A 23,890-nucleotide genomic window follows, 5' to 3' on the forward strand; every position below is an offset into this window, starting at 1 on the left:
GTAACTTCATCTCCCACCAAATCCAGAGGCATCTCTTTCTGTTGCTGTCTCCTAATGGAAGTCTCTAAGAGAATTCCTGATGCTTTCTTGAACAGACAGACTCTTGGTGATGTCATCCCTGGGTTAAGGGGCAAAAGTGATGTCAATGGTCTCAGAACTTCAGGCATTTCTTAGTCTTCTGCTTCTTCCCATCTCTACCTCGATTTGACAAAGTGTTTAACCATGTATAGTAACACAGGTCTGTAATTCCAACACTTGGGAGGCTGAGGCAGGAGAATCTCAAGTTAGAGCTAGCCTCACACACACACACACACACACACACACACACACACAGAGAGAGAGAGAGAGAGAGAGAATTTGAAGCCAGCCTGGGCTATATCAAAAAACTCTTGCCTCAAATAAATCATGGTAGCACACATTTTTAAGCTTAGCACTTGTGACAAGGAAGAATGTTCACAAGTTCAGACAAAAACTCAAATAACTCGCTCACTCTATCTTTTATTGAACAACCATTTCTTAACTCCAATTATGTAACAAGGTTAATCCTTAGTCTTAATCCATGGATTAAGAATTACTTTTACCCTAGTCGACAGATTCATAACAGTTTTAAAGTGCTTTTAAAGTCTGCAAAAGCTTCCTAATGGGAATGTAACGATTCCCAAGGTTCAGCTGGAGAAAAGTAAGGTACAAGGCAGAACGAATCTTATGCCATTCTCTAGAAGGAAAGAGAAGAAGAAGAAAACTGCATGTGTACGCAAACAAGCAGGCACACATACTCAAGTACTTACTAGGATAGGTACAAAACTGCACCAGGCATGGTGGCTCATGCCTGCAGTCCCAGGACTGGGGAGGCTGAGGCAGAGGACTGTCGTGAATTCAAGGTCAGCCTGGGACACTGCCACAAACAAACAATAATAAAACCAAACAAGCAAATTTTAAAAACCTGTGGTTTAATGGAGAATTTTTGTTAGCTTTGACTCAAGGAAATTTACCATAGATTCCAAAATTATGCTAAACCACAAATAAAAATAATGGACCCCTTTCATTCATAAATTCAAAGAGATTCAACCTACGAATGATGTGGCTGCCAATAGTCAGTCTCCTTCACTTCACGGCTGTCCGGAAGTGAAGCTTTCCTTCGTTTTATCTGCATAGCCTGGTCCCACGGCCTTCACTCATCCAGGCACATGCTTCCTGGGTCTGCTCTGGTAGCAGAAAAAGGGTATTTCATTTGCAGCAAAGGTCTGAGAAATGGCAGTGGGTCCTATATATAAGAGACATGTGCTTGTAAGTCTAAACCATCATCTCATCTGCATTAACAAACGAAGCTTGGTCCAAAAGTGCATACTGATCTGGAAGCTAGCTCTGTGTTCACGTTCAACAGCTAAGGCACACCTGTGTACTGAGCAAGCAAACAAAACAACATTCTGAAAATTAGACTCAGGAGGAAATAGAGAACTTCCCAATTTCCCAAGGGATTTCTTACAACTTACTGTCTTCCTCTGTTTTAAAAACTCTCTTTGTAACTCATTATGCATAGATAGATTTTGTATCTAAGAAAAAGCATCCCAAAGACTTACATTTAAAGCTAATAAGACCCACACATTTGGTCAAATCTCTGGGATTTGTTTTTCCAATATGAAGCTACTTACGAGGTGAATTTGAGACGAATCACCATTAACTAGAATTTAATACTACACCGTGGCTAACTCAAGATGTATTCCCCTAAGAATTAACGAGGGTGGAGTAGGGAATTCAGGAGGGTAATGTGACAAAAATATGTGCAAACAGTTCTATTTATTATAGGAAAGAAGGAGCAGCTAACTCAAAGCACAGTCTGGAAATAAGCACAGAAACTACGCAGGCCTAAACACGGCAGACCTGTGTAGCACCTGAAACATACAGGAGAACAAGAAGAAAAACACTCATACAACAGCCAAGACACTGGTGGCAACTCTGACACTTATTTCATATTCATTAGTAGTGGATGAAAGTTTGGAACAGGGTAATATAATGATTATTAGATAGCCCTTTCTTTTGCAAAGCTGTTGCCAAGATAAAGAACATTAACTGGGCAGGCAGGGGGCAGCTGGGAGATGGCACAGTGGGTAACAGCACCTGTTATGCAAACATGAGGCCCTGAGTTCAAATCCCCAGTACCCACAAAAAAAAAATCTTGCATGGGTGTACATTTCTGTAACATTAGCACTGGGGGTGGAGACAGGTAGATCCCAAGAACTCACTGGCTAGTAAAGCAGCCTACCCAAAAACCACAGCCAACCAACCAACCAACCAAACAAACAAGCAGGAAACACTGAGCTCTGGTTTACTGACAATAAGGCTAAGTATGCTAGAGGAAGACACCTAACCTCCTGCTGTAGCTTCTACATGCCCATGTATGGGCAAATGCACATGTACACTTACATGCATGTAACACACAAACACACATACAGAATCTCATGTGAATTATCCATTCATTTTGCCAATTTCCTTTAATGAGAATTAGCATAGCCTCTTTAAGCACCCCCGTATATATGTGTGTGTGTGTGTGTGTGTATAGATATACATATATATGAATTTATGGAAAACAAGCATTACCAGGTATTAATCTGTGATGATGTGACTGTAAACTACACGCAAATAAAAAAATACATTGAGCACCTAAATTCAACTCTAGCTAGGCAGTAGTGCATCCCTTTAATCCTAGGCCTTAAGAGACAGAGGTAGGGTCAGAGTCAGGCACACCTTTGTGAGTACCAGGCTGGTCTATATAGTGTTCCAGGGCTACATAGTAAGATCCTGTTTCAAAAACAAAACAAAACAAAACAAAACAAAATCAACCAACCAACCAACCAAACAAACAAATAAAAAAACCCAACAATAACACACAGTTTCAGGCTCTATGTCAAATGCTTTTCTTAGATTTTTCTCCATTTACTCTAACAGTATTATTACCTAGTGTGCTGCTTATTGGCCTACCTGAATTTCCACCTTATCCTCATTTTGTTTATCTTAAGGCCAGAAGTTCCTCTTCAGGGAAGTGTCAAGACCTAGATTAAATCAGTCAGACTCCAAAGCCCTTGGTTCTTGGTCATCACATAGTCCCATCTCCCCAATACAAAGTTAGTATGTGCTCCCTCCAAGGTATCCCTAAAGATAATCTGTTTTTATGATTCTTATTTTCCTCCCAATTACAAAGCACTAAATTGAGATTAAAACCTCAATGCAAGTTATAATAAATGAGCTGTAAAAACAATGCTGACTGGAGTTAGCCTTCATAAAGAGAGGTGAGCACAGAATCAAGCCCAGTTCTTTGAATGAGATAGAATACAAGCTAGATGAAGTTACAGGACAAATTCATGATTAGCAACAGAACCTCACAGTGTTCTAGGGGTGCAGATTGGTTTGTGGGGCAGACACATGCAGACACATGGCTGCCACACGTTGGCATTGTCAACTGCACCCAGCGGTGTCTTCCATCAATGCTGGCAAGCCCATGGTCCCCGAGAGTGTGCAATGGTTTCCGTGACCTTACAGGAGCACAAGCAACTTCATCATAATTATGGGTCTGGAACAATAAACACCTCCAGTCTATCACTGAACTTCCGGAACCGAAGTGTACCTGTAGTGACAGGGAACAAAATGCCACTCTCTAATCCAGACAGAAAAACTTCAGACTCACTCTGTTAACAGTCCAGGAACTGTAGAGTCTACACAGTGTGGGGAAAGCTGAGCTGCCCTGACATTAACAGGTGGGTGATGACAGATTTTACTTGGAGGGACATCTTTTTCTTTTGTTGTCCGAGGTTGCTAGCTGTCCAGGATAAACCGTTCTATGCCAATGACAATACATGGGCTAGAGTGATCTGTTTTGGCATAGCCCAGTGAGGAATATTCTCAAGAATTCATTTATTAAGCTCCATGCAGCTGAGCAGAACAAGGAACACAGTACACTAACCGTGCTTACAGGTTCACGAATCATCTGAATTGCACTGAACATCAATAACTGGAAAACCAAATTAAACCATTTATGTATCTGGCATATATGATGTGATTAATATGAATTATGAAAATTTATTCTAAGTTGCTATGTAACAAAAAGTAATTTAAAGTTATTTTTGCACATGAATTACGCAAATACCTGAACTCTCAAAGTTGGAAATTTCAACGTGTCACTGAAGGACGTTCACTGTCTAATAAAAGAAAACTCTTAAAATTACAAAATTGGAAGCGGGATTCTCAGGGCGCTGCATGGAACTCCCAGCAGTCAAAGTCTCCTTAGAGGCAGGCGCACTGTCTTTACCAGCACAGGGTATTTAACTTCTCTGGCTCCTTTCTCCTTCATACAGCGCTTTCTCTTCAGCAGTAAGGCATTCACAGCACAAAGCGCAGACTCTTCTGTTACCTGCCAGCCGTAGACGCTTACCCTAGGTATGACTTTATTTACAAAGACATTTTAAAGCTGAAATAGCAGCTGCTGGAGTTATTAAGTTCTAAAAACCCACTACACTTGCTACACGACTAGCTGACATAGAGCACACTGGAGATCTTTTTAAGAAAATTATAAAACATAATCGTGTTAACTCAAAAAATGTTGATTATATCTTTTTTTATTTCTCTGGGTTAACCCAGTTTTAAAAGAAATATGAGCCATAATAAAATTGAAAAGTAATTAGGAATAGAAAACATGGAATTAAAAATCATTAATCTGGGCAATCTAATTGAAAGAAATATTGCTAACTAGAGCCTGGATGTATACATTTTTGTTATACAAATGAGCCCGTAGCAGCGATCTGTCATGCAGATCTTATTTTCAGATTGCGAGGGTGTTTTCTAGTTCTGTTCTCACCACCAGCTCTGACAATAGGTGAGAAGTGGGAGACGGAGAGTGGCAGGCAGGGACCAAGAGCAATGTGACAGACAGGGTTGGCTAGTCTGGAAGAACAACCGGTATTTCCTCTCAGTGGCATTAATAACGGAGATAAGATCAATAAGCAGTGCGCCTGCTCTACAATGCTCTGCAGATGAATCCTTTGTGATGGCAGAGAATTGCCTCTTTCAGACACTTGGCAACTCTCGTAGATATGATATGAAGAGATGGTGGCTAGGCCACAGCTTCTTTAGGGTTCTCTCTAAGCCTGGGGGCAGAGCAGAGCAATCTATTCTTTGACCCATATTCATCAGAGGCACGAGATAGGAACCGAACACTCTCCCAAGACTTCTGTGGGGCCTCTGGTCCCTTGCAGCAGAGACCCTGCTGGTTCTCACTGGAACATCCTGTTCCTCAGAACATTCCTTCTTCACTATCCTCCTGGCTAGCAGTCTGTACTACATTCTGCTTTGACTATATTATAGCAGGTTGGAGTGAGGACTTGCATTTTGGAGCCCATTCTTTTTGTAGGGATACCTTGCTCAGCCTAGATATAGGGAGGAGGGCCTCGGTCCTGCCTCAAAGTGATGTGTTAGGCTTTGTTGACTCCCCTTGGGAAGCTTTACCCTCTCTGAGGAGTGGATGGGGGGGCTGGGGTGAGGTGAGGTGAAGGTGGGGGAGCAGGAGGAGGAAACGGAGTGGGAATCGGGATAGGTATATAAAATGAGAAAAGATTGCTTTTTCTAAAAAATTAATTATATATATGTATATATGTACATATGTGTATACACACACACACACAAACACACACACACACACACACAATAATATATCCCCTGTGGCATCTTTTCCTGCACTGTGGTTCCCTGCAGTGTGGTCCCCTGACACTGTGGAGTCCAGTGCACTGAGCAGAGGGAGGAAGAGAGGACCCAGCACAAATCTCTGCTTCTTTGAGGTATTCTGAAATGGAATCTTTAGTCCTATCTTCACAGCAGCCAGAAAAATACTTAGAAAAGACTGTCATCGTAAAGGCAAATCAAATGTCTTAGAGTGGCACCGCGGCCTTCGTGCCGCCTTTCCCCCCCACAGCAGGGCCAGTCACCACCTTTCTATTTTGGTCTCACTATGTTTCTGTAGGAACTGCCGTTTCTTCACTGCGGTTTCGGAGGCATTAAAATAACCTCATTAGCTTCACTCAAGCTCAGTGTTAGCACACACAGGACAAAGTAGGCGGCCACACAGAGAGCTTTAACATTATCAGCCCTGCTCTACTTACGTTCTGAGCAAAATATTCAAAAGTAAGAAAAAAATTCCTGGTTTCTCATATTATTAGGATAATGTGCAAATAATAGTGTGGATAAGTTTTCATTTCCTGGAAATGACTTAAAACAACTGACAATGCTGAACTTAGCTCAGGCTGGAGTCTCCACACCCAGGTGGCCACTCTCTTGAGTCATGTGGAAACTATGTCTGCGCAGCTGCTGGCAAAGAAGTGAGTTCTGCTTCCTCAGGAACAGTGGCAGTGTGCCTGTGAAGGAAGGTGATGCTGGCCAGCTGAAGGCAACACTGCCCTGCGATACACTCTCAAGTCCAACCCCAACACTCCTTGGCAGTATTCTACTCCAGGATTGCCCAGTTAGAGCTCATAAAAATAGAGTAATTCCACCGGGGTCAGAGGCTCATCTTTCTTCTCCACCCTAGGATGCACTGATACTGAGGGAGACGGACTGCACCTCCGGGACAACAGACAGTGCCAGAGGATACGAGAGGTCACCCCTGACTCCAGAGAGCAAGGCAGGCTGGCACTGGCTCCTCTGCCGGCTAAACGCTCGGCTGTCTCGTTATCTCAGTCTCTGCAGATACCTGTGCTTCAGATTTCAGCAATTGCAGGCTAACATCTCAACTGTGTTTCTCTTGATTTCCACTATGTGCCTTACAAGGAAGAGTGCAAACCTTTAACCATGGGGAGTTTCTGGACAGCTGGTCAACCTAGGACTGGAACGCTAGCTTTGGATGAGCTTTTTGATAAGTGCCAGATACGTACTCAGTCTTTATGTGACATTTACAGTAGCTTTTGAACCAAACAGCTGGAAAGCAACCATTGCCAGTATGTCAGCAAGTGAGAATGCCCGTGTGCTAATAAAATTTTATTTATAAAACCATACTGCAGGCTAGGGAGATGGTTCAGTAGATAAAGTGCCTATGTAAGAGTTCAACCCCTCAAACCAGAGCTCAGATCCTTAGAATCCATCTAAAAGGTGTGGCAGCTGGCTGTAACCCCAACACCAGAGAGACAGAGAATTGGAGATCCCTGGGGCAAGCTTGCTAGCTAGACCAGACGGAATCTGCAAGTTCCAACCTCAGCAAGAGACTTTGCTTAAATAAATAAAGTGAAGAGCTACTGAGAAAGACACACCCAACTTCAGACCTACATACACTGTGAAAACACACAGACACACACAGACACACACACACATACACAAACACACAGACTCACACACATGCACTTGCATGTGAGAACACAACCTCAATAAACTGGGTTTGGTGCATAGGCACCAACGTCTGCTAACTCCAGTCTACCCAGAGTAGAACTCAAACAGCCATGGGGTTAGAAGCCGTGGGCAGGGTGGGGGCTACTCTTTGGGCGGTGTGAGGGGATGGAGGATAATAAAGGTGCTTAGGGGTACAGGGAAACTGCCGCCTCTCCACGTCAGTGCTGCTTACGCTGATATTACAATCCAGCAACAGCGTGAGAGCTCTTCGGTGAATTACATCAGTTTTTGTATATATTTGGTACTTCAATAAGTTATTTAGTTTTGACTTTTGAGACGAGATCTTACCAGGTAGTCCAAGGTAGCCCCAAATTCACTATGTAGCTCAAACTTGCCTTAAACTCACAGCAAACCTCCTATCTTGGTCTCAAGGGCTCAGATGACAGACGTGCACCACCATGCTTGGCTCTAATCAAATATTATTTTAAGAAAGAAAGAAATCCGGGCATCCTAGCACTCGGAAGGCAGAGACAGGTGAATCTCTGTGAGTTCGAGACCAGCCTGGTCTACAACAGCTAGTTCCAGGACAGGTACTAAAGCTACAGAGAAACCCTGTCTCGAAAAACCAAAACAAACCAAACTAAAACAAAAACCCAAAAAGAACAACAACAACAAAAAACCCAACAACAAAACCTGGCATGATCGCACATATTTATAAATCCAGCAATGAGAGGGCAGAGGTAGGTGGGTTCCTGGGCCTTCCTGCCTGCCAGCCCAGCCTCCTTGATGAGGCCTAGGCTAGTGAGAAACCCTGTCTGATCCCTTCCCCGCAAAGGTAACCAGCATTTGAGGAACAGCACTCTAGGTGGACCTCTGTTCTGCACATCCATATTCACACATGTGCACTCATGAACATACCTGTGCACATATACACACACACCCGTGCACCCATGAACGTACCTGTGTACATATATACATACATGTGCATGTGTGAGTATATGAACATATCTATATACATATATACACATGTGCACCCATGCACACACAAACATACCTATACACATATATACACACTTGCACCTGGGCACACAGGAACATACCTATATACATATACACATATGTGCATGCCTTCACAAATGAACATACCTATACCTACACCATGTGTATATGAACATACCTATACATATACACATATGTGTGCACCCCTGCATACATGAACATGCTTATACACATATATACACAAACAACAAAAGGAGGGAAGGAGGAGATGGTTCAAAGAGGAAATCATTTTAAGAAAAATAAGGTAGAAGATGAAATACAGAGAGTACAGCAGTCAGGTAGAATGATGAGGGACTCCCCCACACATCTCCAAGGACACTGACCACTTTCTTCTAAACATTCTTTTTTTCAGTGTGCTAATTTTGGGGAAGGGAATTTCAAAACAGGGTTTCTCTGTGTAACAACAGCTCTGACTGTCCTGGAATTTACTTTGTAGAACTAGGTTGGCCTTGAACTCAGAGATTCACCTGCCTCTGCCTCAATGCTGGGTTTAAAGGTGTGTATCAGCCAGCACTGCCCAGCTTCAATGTGCTATTTTTAAAAACTGTGGTTAAAAACACATGAAATGGAGCATCTTAGTCACTCTTAAGTGCATGGTCCATAGCGTTCACATCACTGTGGAACGGACCTCTGGCATGTTTCCCAAATGCCAACTCTAACTCTAATCCATTACATAGCTCCGCCTTTCCACGTACCCAGCCCTTGGCATCACCATCATGTAGTATGTTTTATTACCCATTTATCTACAGTAGTCATGGGCCCCAGTCACCACTGGGAAATGGCTGCTGAATCCATGTCTCCAGAATATCTGGACGTTGTTACTGTGTTATCCAGGTACTAGCATGGCCCTGTTCTTTCCTCTAAGGCTAAACTTGTCTTTTCATTAATTTATGAGCAGGCTATTCTTTAACAGCACTGCTTGTTTTAGACACTTGTGTTTTGATTGTTTTATCTTTTGCCTGTCATGGAGATTGCTGCCGTGAACATGCAATGCGTATGTCTCTTTGAGAGTGTGCTTTGGATCTTTTGGGACATATTCTAAAAGTGACCTGAAGAACTATAGGGGGTACTATTTTAAATCTCTTAAAAAGTTTTACTTTTTTTTGTAAGAGTTTTTGTCTGAGTATATGTAAGTGCTCCACATGCATGCCTGGTACCCATGGAGGTCAGAGGAGCATGTTAGTCTCCTGGTATTGGAGTTACAGTACAGGCAGTTGTTAGTAGCCACATGGGTGCTGGGAATTAAACCAGAGTCCTCTGTGAGAGCAGCCAGTACGGCAATCACTCTTAATCTCTCCAGTTCCTTCATTTTTTAATATTTTTTAACATTTAAGGAGTCTCACACTGGTTTCCACGGTGGCTGTACCATTCACATCAAATGCGCACAGGGCTTCTGTTTCTCTTCATCCTTTTCAACGCTTGTCATCTTTTAGTAGTTTAACAGTAGCCCAAGCCAAACTTCGAGAGCTATTACGAAGCTGCTAAGGCCTTCCCTGAACTAAACTCTGAATACAGACTCTCCCAATACAACCGCTTTTGATCTCTGCTGAAACCTTTTCCTGGGCTGGGGAGGTGGCTCAGAGGCAGAAAGAGCTTGCTGTACAGGCAGGGGGAGGCAGGGGGACTCCAGGTGTGGCGGCTGCTTCTGTGACCTCAGAGCTGAGTCGGGGTGGGGTGGAAGCAGAGCTCACCGTGCATCCTGTCTACCTGAAATAGTGAGCTTCTGGATCAGTGACAGACCTTGTATAAAAAAACAAAACAAAACAAAAAACAAACAACAAAACAACAACAACAAAAAACAAACCAAGGTGGAGAGCGAAAGAGGAAGATGGTAGAAATTGACCTCTGACCCCACACATGCACACAAGTGAGTACCCCGACACACACACACACATACACACACACAATGTGCGCGCACAGTCCCTTATCCTAAAAGGTCAGCAATATTTTGATAGGAATTTTTCTTTTGACTTTAAGTTTACTAGTCTGTGAGAAGTTCCCGGCAGAAGTGTGCACTAACACTGAAAGTGGCCCAGCTAGAAGCAAAGTTTAAAGCTACATTTTCACATCTTGCTTAAAACGCCACCATATGTACATCTCCCAGGAAAAGCAATGTGACTATCAAAAGACCAATTATAGGGTGAACACGTAATTTATTTCATTAATTTTGGTCCCACTACAAGGGAAGAACTGGGAATCCCAGCAAATGGAACAAATGGGTTGACCGGCTGGGGTGTAAGCTAAGAACTCTCGACTGCAGGGGCATGGTGGGGGCCCAGCTTTACCTTGCTCCTCTGGAGCAACTCGTGTGGCTGAGTTTTCCTCTACTTGTTTTCTAACTGCGTCTTCTTCTTCTTCAGACCACTGCATGTGATCCCTACGGGGAGAGGAGAGTAAAACATGATTGCCAAGTAGGGAAGGCAGCATCCACGTGGCTGGGCACTGCATCTCACATCCTAGACCCAGGCATACAAAGTGACCATGTCACACAGACTGGTTTCGTGTTGATGTTGCTCCTAATGCAAAGAGCCACCCTGCAACTCCTACAGGTTTTCTGTTTAAATTTGGCTGTGGGAAAAGCCAGCCACCTTTGGGAAATGGCTGCCTTAGTCATATCCTCAGAACATTCCAGTGTATTACTGTCTGTGAGATGGGGTATTCTGACACTCTACTGCCAGACATGTGTGTGAGCACATGAGTGTGCACCTGTGTATGTATGTGTTTTTTTAAATGTGGACATGTCAATATCAGCTGTCTCCCTCCATCACTGTTTTATTTTTTAAGATTTATTTATTTATGTATATGAGTGCTCTATCTGCATGTACACCTTTATGCCAGAAAAGGGCATCAGATTCCACTATAGATAGGTGTGAGCCACCATGTGGTTGCTGGGAACTGAACTCAGGACCTCTGGAAGAACAGCCAGTGCTCTTAACCACTGAGCCATCTCTCCAGCCCCTTCTGTCCATCACACTATACCTTATTTTTGGATATAGGGTCTCTCACGAAACCTGGCGCTCACCCATGGCTAGAATGTCTAGTCTGCCTGGCTCGCCAGACCCCAGCTCTGAGGCTACAGATACATGATGTCACCACACCCTTTAAGTGCGGGCTCCAGGGACTCAACTCGGGTCCTTAAGCTGCAAGACGAGCTCTTTACCCACCGAGCCATTTCCTCAGCTGCAAGATGCAAGCTTTAAAACATTTAGTTCTCTAAATTTTTAAAGTAATTTAAGTTTCATTTTTCTTAAAAAGCTATTTCAATTTCAGGAATCTGTTAATTTATATTTAAATGGAATGATATGTTTTGTTGTTTTGAGACAGATTTTGTTGTGTAAGCCAGGCTGACCTCACACTCCTGATGATTCTTCTTTTTTTTCTTTTTCTTTTCTTCTTCTTCTTCTTTTTTTTTTTTGTTTTTTGTTTTTTTTGAGACAAGGTTTCTCTGTAGCTTTGAAGCCAGCTCTTGTAGACCAGGCTGCCCTTGAACTCACACAAATCCGCCTGCCTCTGCCTCCTGAGTGCTGGGATTAAAGCCACCACCACCCAGTTATGATGATTCTTCTTAAGCCTACCAACTGCTGGTATTATAAACGTGTGCCACTATGGAGCCAAATGACAGGGAGCTTGATATGGGATGTAAATGATTCATTTTTCTTAAATCTCTCACCTGATGTATTTTTAGTTTCCGAATTCACTCTTGTTGTATGAGAACACAGGAGGAGGTGTGGAGGAGGAGGGAATGAGGAAGAGGAGGGTATCTTCTTAGAATGGAAGCAACCTCTCTATTTCCTCAAATCAGCCATTTTTCTAAGCAGTGAAATAACCAAGCCTCCTCTCTGCAGCCTCCCCATAGCCTGTTGATGCTGTCCTGGCCAGGGTTTCTACTGCTGGGATGAACACCATGAGCAGCTTGGGGAGGAAAGGGTCTACTTCATCTTACACTTCCAGGCGACAGTCCATCACTGAAGGAAGTCAGGACAGAAACTCAAACAGGGCAGGAACCTGGAGGCAGGAGCTGATGCTGAGGCCATGGAGGGGCTGCTCACTGGTTTGTTCCTAGTGGCTTGCTGAGTCTGCTTTCTAAAGGAACCAGAACTCTCTGCCTGGGGAGGAGTGGGAAGATGGGGCCCTCCATCAATCACTAATTAAGAAAATGCCTTGCAGGCTTGCCTCCAGCCTGGATCTTATGGAGACATTTTTAAAACACAATTTCTTTATTGATTCTTTTTGTTTGTTTGCTTGTTTGTTTTTTTGAGACAGGGTTTCTCTGTAGCTTATGGAGCCTGTCCTGAAACTCACTCTGTAGACCAACCAGGCTGTCCTCAAATTCACAAAGATCCTCCTGTCTCTGCCTCCTAGTGCTGGGATTAAAGGTGTGCACCACCACCCAGCTCTTTATTGATTCTTTGGGAATTTCATATTATGCACCCTAATTCTGTTCATCTCCTGGGCCCTCCAAATCCTCCCATAACCCCTGCAGTGCCCCCAAAAGAAATTTTAAAAACCAAACCAAAGCAAAACAAAACAAAACAAAGGAAACAAACAAAAATAAGAACAACAACAAAACCCTCTCTTTGTTTCTCTTTCTTTCCTGCCTCTCCAACACCTCTTCATTCATCCTGGTAGCACTGGGAGCAGTATGTCACACAGTATATCCTTTTGTCTAGTCTACCCCATCTATGGAGGCATTTTCTTAATTGGCTGTCAGATGACCTTAACTTGTGTCAAGCTGACATAAAAACTAGCCAGCACAGATAGCTACAAGAAACAATGGGGCAGGGTGGAGGCTGAGGCACTGAGCTCACTGGCCAGCCAATGCAACCAAGTCAGGAAACTTCTCTCTCACAAAAACAAGGCAGACAGCAACTAACAAATACATCCAGTTTTGAGCTCTGTCTCCACATACATACACATAAACACAGGCACCTATAAACACACACATACCCAGAGAGGCTCTGACCCTGTGATCATAAGATATCATCTGAACAATGAAAAGGGATAAATAAAATTCTTGATGGTTCAAGATGACTGACAAACATCAGCCAAGCAGTTGGATTAAATGATCATAATCACTATAGGAATCATCTCCACTTACTATTTATTGCATGTCAGGCATCACACACAACACATTTTATATATTTGTCTTATTTGATCTTTTCAAACCTTCTGTAGAAGGGTTATAATCCTGCACATTCTATAAGAGGAAACAGAAATATAGTCAGGCAGAAACCGAATGCAAACCCAGATTTGGGTCATGTATAGTTAGAATTTTCTTTGGGCTGCCAATCAGCTCCCAAGTAGTCACAGAGACTTATTATTAATTATGAAAGCTTGGCCTTAGCTTAGGATTCTCCCACTAGCTCTTTTAACTTAATTTAACCTGTTTCTATTCATCTTTGTTTTGCCTCAGGGCTTATTACCTTTCTTTACTCTGTATGTTCTACTTCCCTGCTTCCCCTGTGTCTGGCTGGCCCCCAGCATCTCCTCTCTGGTGTCTCTTTTTCTTTCTTCTCCTGAGCCTAAATTCCTCCTTCTTACTCTCTCTGCCCAGAAGTTCCACCTATTGGTCAGCTTTTTATTAGACCAATCAGGTGCCTTAGGCAGGCAAGGTAAAACAGCAACACATCTTCACATATTAAACAATTGCAGCACATCTTTGCACAGGTGAACAACTCTTTCACAACAGTCATGCCAGAGTCCATCTTCACCCTTAGTTCACAGTTTCTACTGAGGTACCTGGGAGTGCTGGGGGTTTTAAGACTTAACTTTCTCCATCAAAGGCACGTGTCTCTGTCATTTCTAGAGTCTTGGAAGTTGCTTGCAAAGCACTTCCTGTTTACTTAGGTAATATTAATTCCTTTTGCGATCTTGGATGGAGTTGAAGACTAGATATTTATAGTTGCAGTTTTCTTTAACTATGAAAGAAAGTTAGGTGTATAACTTTGGATTCACTAAGATAGGATAGATAATGCATTCTTTTCTCTGAATATGCTAACTACAAGTAGACAGAATATTTTAAATGTAATTCTTACTTGATAACAGTTTTTGTTGTATATAGTTTTACTATGTTAAAGTCAAAACCTTCCTTTTTATTTAGACAAAAGGGGAAAATGTTGTAGAATATTATTTTAAGGTGTGTCAGATTTGTTTATGCTCTGGAACATTTGTTGAACGATATAAAGCTGTGTTGCTTTTATTTATGCTACATCTCTTTAACTCTGTGAAGCTGTGATTCTTTGCCTGTCTAAAACACCTGATGGGCTAATCAAGAGCTGAAGAACCAATAGCAAGGCAAGAGAAAGGATAGATGGGGTTGGCATGCAGAGAGTATAAATAGAAGAAAAATGGGGAGGAGAACAGAAGTAGCAAGAAAAGGAGGGGAGGAGGACACTAGGGACCAGTTACCCAGCCAGCCACAGAGTAAGAGTGAAAGTCAGATATACAAAAGTAAGAAAAAGGAAAAGCCCAGAAGCAAAAGGTAGCCAGGATAAGATAAGAAAAGCTGGCTAGAAACAAGCCAAGCTAGGGCCAGGCATTTATAACAAAGAATAAACTTCTGTGTGTGATTTATTTGGAAGCTGGGTGGTGAGTCCCCCAAAAGAATCAAAGAGTAAAAAGCAACCAACAACAGGCGTGGGTTTTCTTACTGCACACAGAGAGAAGGGAAAGATGAGGCAGTGGCATGGAAGTTAGCACTGACGGTAGACCCGGTATCTCTGTTAGTGCTGTCTGGGAAAACAGGAAGAGCAGGTAGGTGGGTTTGGGCTTGGGCTGGAGTAAAGGCGGGGGGGGGAGGCAACGACACTCCCAGCAAGGCTGGCAGTACAGACAGGGTACATACAGGGAGCATTAAAAGCGTGTCCACTGTGACTGCTTCTGTTCGGCGGCTGCAGGTGAAGCTGGGAGCTGGGTAACAGGGATTTCTGAGACTGGGGAGTACCACACAAGACCGTGAGTGGGAGGAGCTGCAGGGAGATCACTTAGACTGCTGTGGTTTAGCAGTGATGACCCCTAGAGCCAAGGTGGTGGCAATGGGAAAGCAGAAGGAAGAGCACAAGAAGACACGGAAAAATATGTTGCCGTAGCCTAGCCATGAACTACAGACTGGGGAAGAGTGGGGCCTGACTGTAAAGACACAGCATGAATGTCTAGGAAAGCAGGGGGGAAATGACAGAATAAGGAGTCACCTTGGGAGCCATGGTGAGAAGCTTGGTTCTATTCTAATCAGTGTTTATGCAACCAGATATGTGAGCGCATTCGGATGGTCTAGTTACCCAGCTATAAACACCCCTACTGAAAGGTGAGAAACTAACTGTTCATTCTTTCCTCTCCCTGCTGCTTACCCACCTTTTAAAAAAAAGTGCCTTGCTCCAATTTGTAGTAATCCTCCAGTCTCAGTCTCCTAAATTTTGGGATTACAGACTCAAACTACTGTACCCAGCTCTGCTCTTTAAAAAAGGATGTTGGGGTCTCCAGGAAAAACAAACGAAAATAAAAAGAATTTCACACATGATGTTTAACTACAAGTCTTTTTTAAAAACCCAATCACAACTCAAACTGGCACTAAGCATTTTTGTCATTTGTTTTAAAGAATGGAATTAGACTTTTGGTTTTACTTACTGTAGAGGTGATCCTATACAAACTAAGGCTGCCAATTGCTACTTTACATACTGTTTACACACACACACACACACACACACTTTTGCTGTGACAGCTATAACACTAAAATTAACAAGTCAGTCATTTAAAAATTACTATTGCTAAGACTGGAGATGAGTTAATTGTCTACAAATTCCTACAATATATACAAAATAAACTATTGTAGGAATGGTGCCAGTAACCCCAACACTCAGAAGACTGAAACAGGAGAAAGCCTTGAGCCCAGGAGCCAGGTTCAACAGCATGGTGAGCCCCATTTCCTAAAGAGCAACACAGCAGTAAGAAGACAGGAGGGTCAGAACTTCAAGGCCAGCCTCAGTTACACAGTGAGACTCAGGCCAGCTTGGGCTATACGGAGTGAGTCTGCTTCCAAAGGGAAACCTTCGTTCAGTGACAAAACCAAGTCCTGAGACAAAGAGAGTGTGTGTCGTCTTTAAAACACTTGTCTTAGACTTGAGAGTCACGACCTATCTCTTGAATAGTGAGGAGAGGCTCGCACACTGCTCTGAGGAGCAGAGTTCCCCACGGCAGCTACAGACATCCCTGCTGCATTTACAGGGACTCTGCAGCTCTTGCCAGCAGAAATCGGATTCCTCTGCAGGAAAACCCAGCGGCCAGCAGTAAGGATTATTCAAGGTTTTTATTTTGCTTTGTTTTTCAAGACAGGGTTTCTCTGTGTAGCTTTGTAACCTGTCTTGGAACTTGCTCTGTAGACTAGGCTGGCCTCCAACTCACAGAGATCCACCTGTCTTGGCCTTCTGAGTGTTGGGATTAACGGTGAGCACCATCTCCTCCTGGCAGAGTATTTGAGTTTTATAAGTAACAAACATAACTACAGAATTTAGGCATGACTAACCAGCAAATCAATGCACCACGCATTTGACAACCAATGGAAAAGTCATTTCCACTGTGTGCTCAGAAACAGCACACCTTGGAATTTATTATAATGAAGTAGCTCAAAAGAATAGAGAAGTTCTATTCAGGAAAACATCTGGGGCTGCAGAGATGGCTCAGCCGTTAAAGGCTAGGCTCACAACCAAAAATATAAGAAAACGTCTGTACTAACTGTAACAGCAAGAACACGGAGGGGACACTAGTGGTGTGAAGTTCAAGGTCTCGAAGAAAGACAGTGCCATTTCAATGAACGTGTCTCCAGAAACTTTCATCTGATCAGAAGGGTGTGTTGCTTGCAAAAGCGAAGATCAAGGGTCCAGGGCAGAGTTCACTTGGTTTGTATTCTAAGTCAGCAGAGAATGAGTCTTCTCATGTTGGCTGGGATCTGATCTCACAGCCTTCCTCAAATGGCTAATTCTGAGAATGCAGCAGGACTTTATGATAACAAAACTTTTACCTGGTTGGAGGAATTAAACATAGCATAAAAGTTTTGCAAGGCGAGTGATATAAAAATTTCGAATATGAAGTTTTAGAGCATTTAACAGAAAACACTGTATCTAGTGATAGGAGAATCAACATTCAAGGTGGCTCAAAGGAATATTATGCAGACACTTAAATATTTAACAACTAGGCATTTATTTATCTATTTACCTATTTATTTACTATTTATTTATTTTAGGCAAGTTCTTACTATGCATCCCTGGTTGGCCTCAAACTCACAGAATTCTGCCTCTCACATGGCATGAAAAACATGGGTGCCACCATGCCTGCTCAAGCATGTTTGTATATAAATAGTTTTTAAAAATTTATCTCAAGTTAAAGCAGTTTTACAATATTAAAGAAAATTTAAAAGTTTTCTAATTCTGTATTCTATCATAATTATTGTTCCATAATTCAGAATCTTTATTTAACATGTATACAATGATTTGCACTAACATAATTATTCCATAATTTAGAATGTCTAATATGTATAATAATTTTCAAAAAGATCTAATTATGAGTATGTAATTTTAGAATCTGCCTTTTTGCTGGGTGTGGTAGCGCACATATTTAATCCTAGCATTAGGGAGGCAGAGGCAGGCAGATCTCTGTGAATTCAATGACAGCCTGGTCTACATAGTAAGGTTCAGGCCAGTCAGGACTGCACCCTGTCTAAAAGTAAATAAATAAACCTGCTTTTAAACTTCATGTTATTCGATAATTTTTTTCATATTATTCTTGAATACAGGGATTGATTCCAGGTATGTGCCAACATGTCCACATACAATTTAACAAATGTATAAGGTGACTAGAGAGTTAAAGAAATTCTTATGGTTAAAGAAAGAAGTTTAAAGAAGTTAAAGAAAATAATTTCAGCCTAAAATTATTTCATAATTCTTAATTGCATAACAAGGTTATTTTTCTATATGGTTAAAGACCTTTATTATAAATATAAATTAAATTAGCTGTGCAGGACCTGATTTTTGTTTACAATATACTTTATAGTGGGCCCAGTCTCCTGCTACAAAAAAAACCCATAACGCTGGACAAGCATCTGAAGTAGAGTCTTTAGGCGCTGGACTAGACGGTGTGGGCCCATGGCCCTGAAGGGAGGAGAAACACGAAGGTGAGCCCTCATGCTCACATAGGCGCCCTCCATGAAGAAATGTTTCTCTGCAGTGGGGTAGGGGTGGGGCCCAAGATGTCCCCCTGAGGGATCAGAGCCGCTGAGAGGAAAGGACTTGCTAGCAGAATCCTCCACAAGCAGCTGGTCAGAGGCAGGACACCTGCAGCCTGCAGAGAGCGCAGCTAGGTTCCCGTGCTACTTCTGTGTCCTCAGCCGCAGGGTGAAGCTCCAGAGAAGCTGGCCGGAAGAGAGGATTCTAGGGGTGAGGGTGGAGTCTTCTCTAGGACTGCCCAGAGAAAGGCAGCAGCATTGGTACGTGGAGATCCTGGAGCTCCAGAGTGGGGCTGGCTCAACACCTCTCATGTATTGGAGAAAGAATTAAGAACTGACCTAAGACAACAGGGAGTGCCAAGACCGCTCACCTAACAAGGCTTTAGGGCATGGTGATGCATGCCTGTGATTTTAGCACTTCAAACGCTGAGACGGGAATTCCAAGTTTGAGGCAGCCTGAGATGCTTAGCAAGAAAACAATGCCCAAATAAAAACAAAACAACTTGAACTTGACCCCAGCAGCATCTGGTGGGAACTTGGCAAACAATAACTCATCTTTGGAGGCGATATCAGGATCCAGGCTCCATGCAGGATAGCATTCATGACAGCCATTACACAATAAGCCATGGCTAGATGTGTCAATAAAGTGACAAAGCAGACAATAAGCAAGGACGGAGAATTTGCTATCAGAGTAGGATTTCGTATACCTGACATAAAGGCAGCTTTAAAATGTAAAGACCTAAAGAATATTCCAGCACTGTCTCTTGAGAAGCCCTAACCCACCCTACAGTACTCTATTCCTTTCTTAATGCCTACATTTAATTCTAGCTAAAACTTAAAAAAAATCCAACTTTGTTAAATTGAAAAAAAACAAAACAAAAACCAAGTAAGCAGCTGGGCATGTAGCCAAGCGCTGCATAAAGCATGCATGGTGGTGCAGGCCTGTGCTCTCAGCAGTCTCAGGAGGTGGAGGCAGGAGGATTAGCAACTCAAGGGGACCTGTGGCTACACAGTGAGCTATGCCCACCTGGGGCTACTGAGGCCCACCTGGGTTATTGAGGCCCACTTGGGTTACTGAGACCCACTTGGGTTACTAAGGCCCACCTGGGCAAACAAATTTAAAGGAAAAGACTGTCAGAATGAATGGGTAAGGAAATCTCCACAGAGAAATGGAAGCAACTCATTTGAAAGGGAGAGTGTATAATAAACCCACACACGAGAACTGAAATTTAAATGCGCCAATACACTTAACAGATGAGTGGTGTAGAAGGGTGAAGTCATTCTAGCTGAACAGCATGTGAAAGCTTGAAGCAGGAATGCCTGGCACCATACTGCTATGGTATGAGTGCAGTTCATGTGTTGGAGGCCTGCCCTCCATCTGGAGACGTTGGGGATGGGGAGGTCTATGGGGAGGTCCACAGATTCGCAGGAGGTAATCAGCTGGCACCTAGGAGCTCAGGGGTAACTTGCTTGTCCGGCATCCAAAAAGCCTAGGTTTGATCCCCAGAAACACAAATGTAAACTTTATTTTACTTTTATTATTCATTTATGTATGTATTTAGTTGAGACAGAGTCTCTCTGTGTATCCCTGGCTATCCTAGAGCTCACTACATAGAACAGGCTGTACTGAACTCAAAGAGATCCATCTGTCTGTCTCCTGAGTCCTGGAATTAAGTATGTACACCACCATAGCTGACCCAATAAATAAATTTTAAATAAAATCATTGACCCTTGGAAACATTCTTTTTAGTATTTGATCTAGCAAAGCAGGCCTCATATGCAGACTGTTCCTCACTGCAGAGGGGAAGCCTGGTGTGTGCTCACACTGCAGAGGGGAAGCCTGGTGTGTACTCACACTGCAGAGGGGAAGCCTGGTGTGTGCTCACACTGCAGAGGGGAAGCCTGGTGTGTGCTCACACTGCAGAGGGGAAGCCTGGTGTGTGCTCACACTGCAGAGGGGAAGCCTGGTGTGTGCTCACACTGTAGAGGGGAAGCCTGGTGTGTGCTCATACTGCTGGGGGGAAGCCTGGTATGTGCTCACACTGCTGGGGGGAAGCCTGGTGTGTGCTCACACTGCTGGGGGGAAGCCTGGTGTGTGCTCACACTGCAGAGGGGAAGCACTGGTGTGTGCTCATGCTGCTGGGGGGAAGCCCTAGTGTGTGCTCACACTGCTGGGGGGAAGCCCTAGTGTGTGCTCACACTACAGAGGGGAAGTCTGGTGTGTGCTCACACTGCAGAGGGGAAGCCTGGTGTGTGCTCACACTGCAGTGTGATGACCTGAGGGGAAGCCTGGTGTGCACTGCACAGATGCAGCTGCTTTCCTGTGTGTCTGAGTACTGAGGCAAACAACTTTTTTTTACAGGATGCTATTTTTACTTGAAAGAACAACTCCAAATAAAACTGTAGTTATCTAGGCATTTGGTATGTGTTTTCTTAAAGGGAAATGAAATAGTCCGTTGCTTCAAGAGAAACAAATGCTAGTATTAGCTGCCGGCGATAATCTGGTGCTTTGAGTAAAAATTAAAATTTTTGAAAATTCGTGTCTACCACCACAACTCTGATAGTTTCCTAATACTTATAGAGTTTTCTGATGAGACTGGTGATGATATTAATGAATGTCATTTTAAAATATTGTACAATGAAGTGTGTTAACATTTGGGAATTTTACATAAAACAGAACACCAATCTCATCAAATTTATCCATGCTCAATGTTGTAAAATGGCAAACAGGTAAGGACTCCATCCAAAGTCCACAGTGCACAACAGGTTCTAACACCGCAGAACATGAGCAGGTATTCCTACGGCTTATAACCCACGCTGTAACTAAGGAACGACCGTTGATACCCGGTAGAATATGGAGAAGAGCTTTAGGCAGGGCTGGGAGTGCAGGCCTGTAGTCCTCAGTAGCTGGGAAGCTGAGGAGGGCAAATTCAAAGCTTCCTCTGGCTACAGACCAGCCTGGTAGGCTCAAGACACTAAGTATAAAATGGGCTCTGGGGGTCACTCAGTAGCAAAGTATTTCCTGTCATGTTCAAGGCCCAGCCCTATTACCAAAGTAAACATAGAAACAAACACAAATTGTTCTGAAAGGGTATAAAGAATATCCTGCTTTATAAGTACATATCCATGCAAGGGCACATTTCCTTCCTACAGTTCAACTTAAACATGTTACAGAATCTGAATATAGAAGCAGATGTGAGATCCCAGCTTCCTCGGCCAAACCAGATGCTGAGAGACATGTAAACTCTTAGGGCAGCAACAATCTTTTCACTATATTTCTGAGAATTTATAGATATTTTCTTTAAGACATGTAATTTGAATTAATATGCAATGGTTTCACTACCGTTTTGAAACGAACAAACATTTATATATATATACACACACATATAATACATACATATACATACACACATATATATTTGGGGGAGTTGTTTTTTAGTTATTGAGACAGGCTCCTATGTAACCCTGGCAAGCCTGGAACTCATTATGTAGATCAGGTTAGCCCAGGACTTGCAGAGATTCACTTGCCTCTGCCTCCTAAGTTATGTAATTAAGGGTGTACATCCCTAGCTTGAACAAATATTTTAATGTTCATTTTAATTCTACTATAAAAATATCAACAGACACAATTCACATAAATAATAGGTCTTTATGATTCTCTGTAACTTAAGGGTACAAAGGGGTCTTGTGACCAAAGTGTTTGAAACTATTGGCCTAGAATAACCCCTAAAATTATGCAAAAAACAAACCGCTAAAGGGTCAGTAGAGGGAACAGAACACAAAGCATTAAGCTGATTCAGATCAAAGTGGGAGAAAAGGAGCAGAGAAACAAAAGAAGAAAAGAAATGACTAAACAAAATTGTAACATAAAATCAAGGAAGTGCAAAGAAGTCACATGACGCCTACTACCCCTAGCATATATATGTACATATATGTTCCGTGTGTGTGCACAGAGAGGGTTTGAATGGAGGTGTCCTGCAGAGCTGAACAATGACAATCCCAGAAGCCATGGGTGACCAGATAAAATCCCCATGCCAGGTGTGGGATATTCTCAGAGTTGCTAAGGAGGCCTCAGCAACCCCCAAACAACACAAGCTGTTGCGAGTGGTCTTGACTTCTCACCAGACCTACATATTCAACCTGGACTGAATAAAGTCAGTACCCACCTTGGTAGCAAGACAAAGAGAAATCAAGCTGAGACTGAGCTGGAAGTTCCCTCCTTGCATAGTAGATTGCAAAGAACCAGAAGGGGCTGTGGTGTAGGCAGCTGAGGGAGAAAATTCATTACCCATCTTGCCTTGCTGCAGATGACGTAGGCTACAATACCAACCTACCAGGCGGGACGGACATGCTCACTGTGCAACAGTGGTACGGAGGGTCAGGAGGGAACCACTGGCTCTTATTAGATTTGAGGCTCCATCATAGGAGGGAACTCACGCCTGGTCCTGTGTACACCTAGTCAAAAGCATGTGGTTGGGAAGGACAGGAGCCCTCTCCTTCTCTTGGGAACACTGGATGGGGGGGGGGGTCGTGGTCTTCAGCGCTGTAATCACCAGTGAACAACCCATGCTTTGGTGGACAGCATCATACCTATGCTCAGGAAGAAGGCCCTGCTTAAACTCAGTGGGCCACAAAACAAAAGAACAATCTAAAGACACGAGGAGAGGGGTTAATGAGGGCTGGTGTGGGGTAAGAGAGGATGTGTGAGTATGATCAGAAGTCACTACACATGTGGGAGTAGGTTTAGTAATAAAGAAGTGAAATTCACAACCTTCATTACCAGGGCTGCTATGTTAAATTTCTTTTCCTTTTATCTTTATTTTCCTTCCTTCCTTTACTTTTGTGTGAAAATTAAAAATATGTCTTGTTGTTTCTGGTTTATTTGTTTTGTTTTGATTTTTGAAACGGAGTCTCGGTATACAACTTGGAATTTACTGGTAGACCATGCTGTCATCAAACTTAAGAGTGTTGCCGCTGGGTGTGACACTGTGTCCATCTAAAAAGCATCTTATTGTGTCAACCGATACCTCTTTTACTATTGACACTTCCCCCAGTACTCACAGGAATTTCCTCCTAGTTCAGCTCTCTGTATCCACTGCCCATTTACCCATGTATCAAAAGGGTTTATTAATTTTCTAACAGGGTAACAAATACTCTGTATATAAATCCTGATGTATGTGTCTTTCTGCTTTATATTAATCAAGGAAGACTAATACTTCTCAAAACAGTATTCAAATTAGTACTTGAAATTATAAT

The 23,890-nt window shown here is 42.9% G+C and overlaps 1 protein-coding gene across 2 annotated transcripts in view; it reads right to left on the reverse strand.

Annotated features, from left to right (window-relative positions):
- Mettl8 (methyltransferase 8, tRNA N3-cytidine) overlaps window positions 1-23,890 on the reverse strand; it is an 82,916-nt gene that overhangs the window by 19,173 nt on the left and 39,853 nt on the right. For both annotated transcript variants that reach the window (XM_085680971.2, XM_048425756.3), the window contains one exon: window positions 10,707-10,798. In XM_085680971.2, coding sequence (XP_085537097.2) covers window positions 10,707-10,798 — 92 coding nt within the window. The remainder of the gene's footprint in view (window positions 1-10,706; window positions 10,799-23,890) is intronic.

The sequence above is a fragment of the Myodes glareolus genome, chromosome 21 (assembly GCF_982192425.1).
Source record: "Myodes glareolus chromosome 21, mMyoGla1.1, whole genome shotgun sequence".
Taxonomy (NCBI): domain Eukaryota; kingdom Metazoa; phylum Chordata; class Mammalia; order Rodentia; family Cricetidae; genus Myodes; species Myodes glareolus.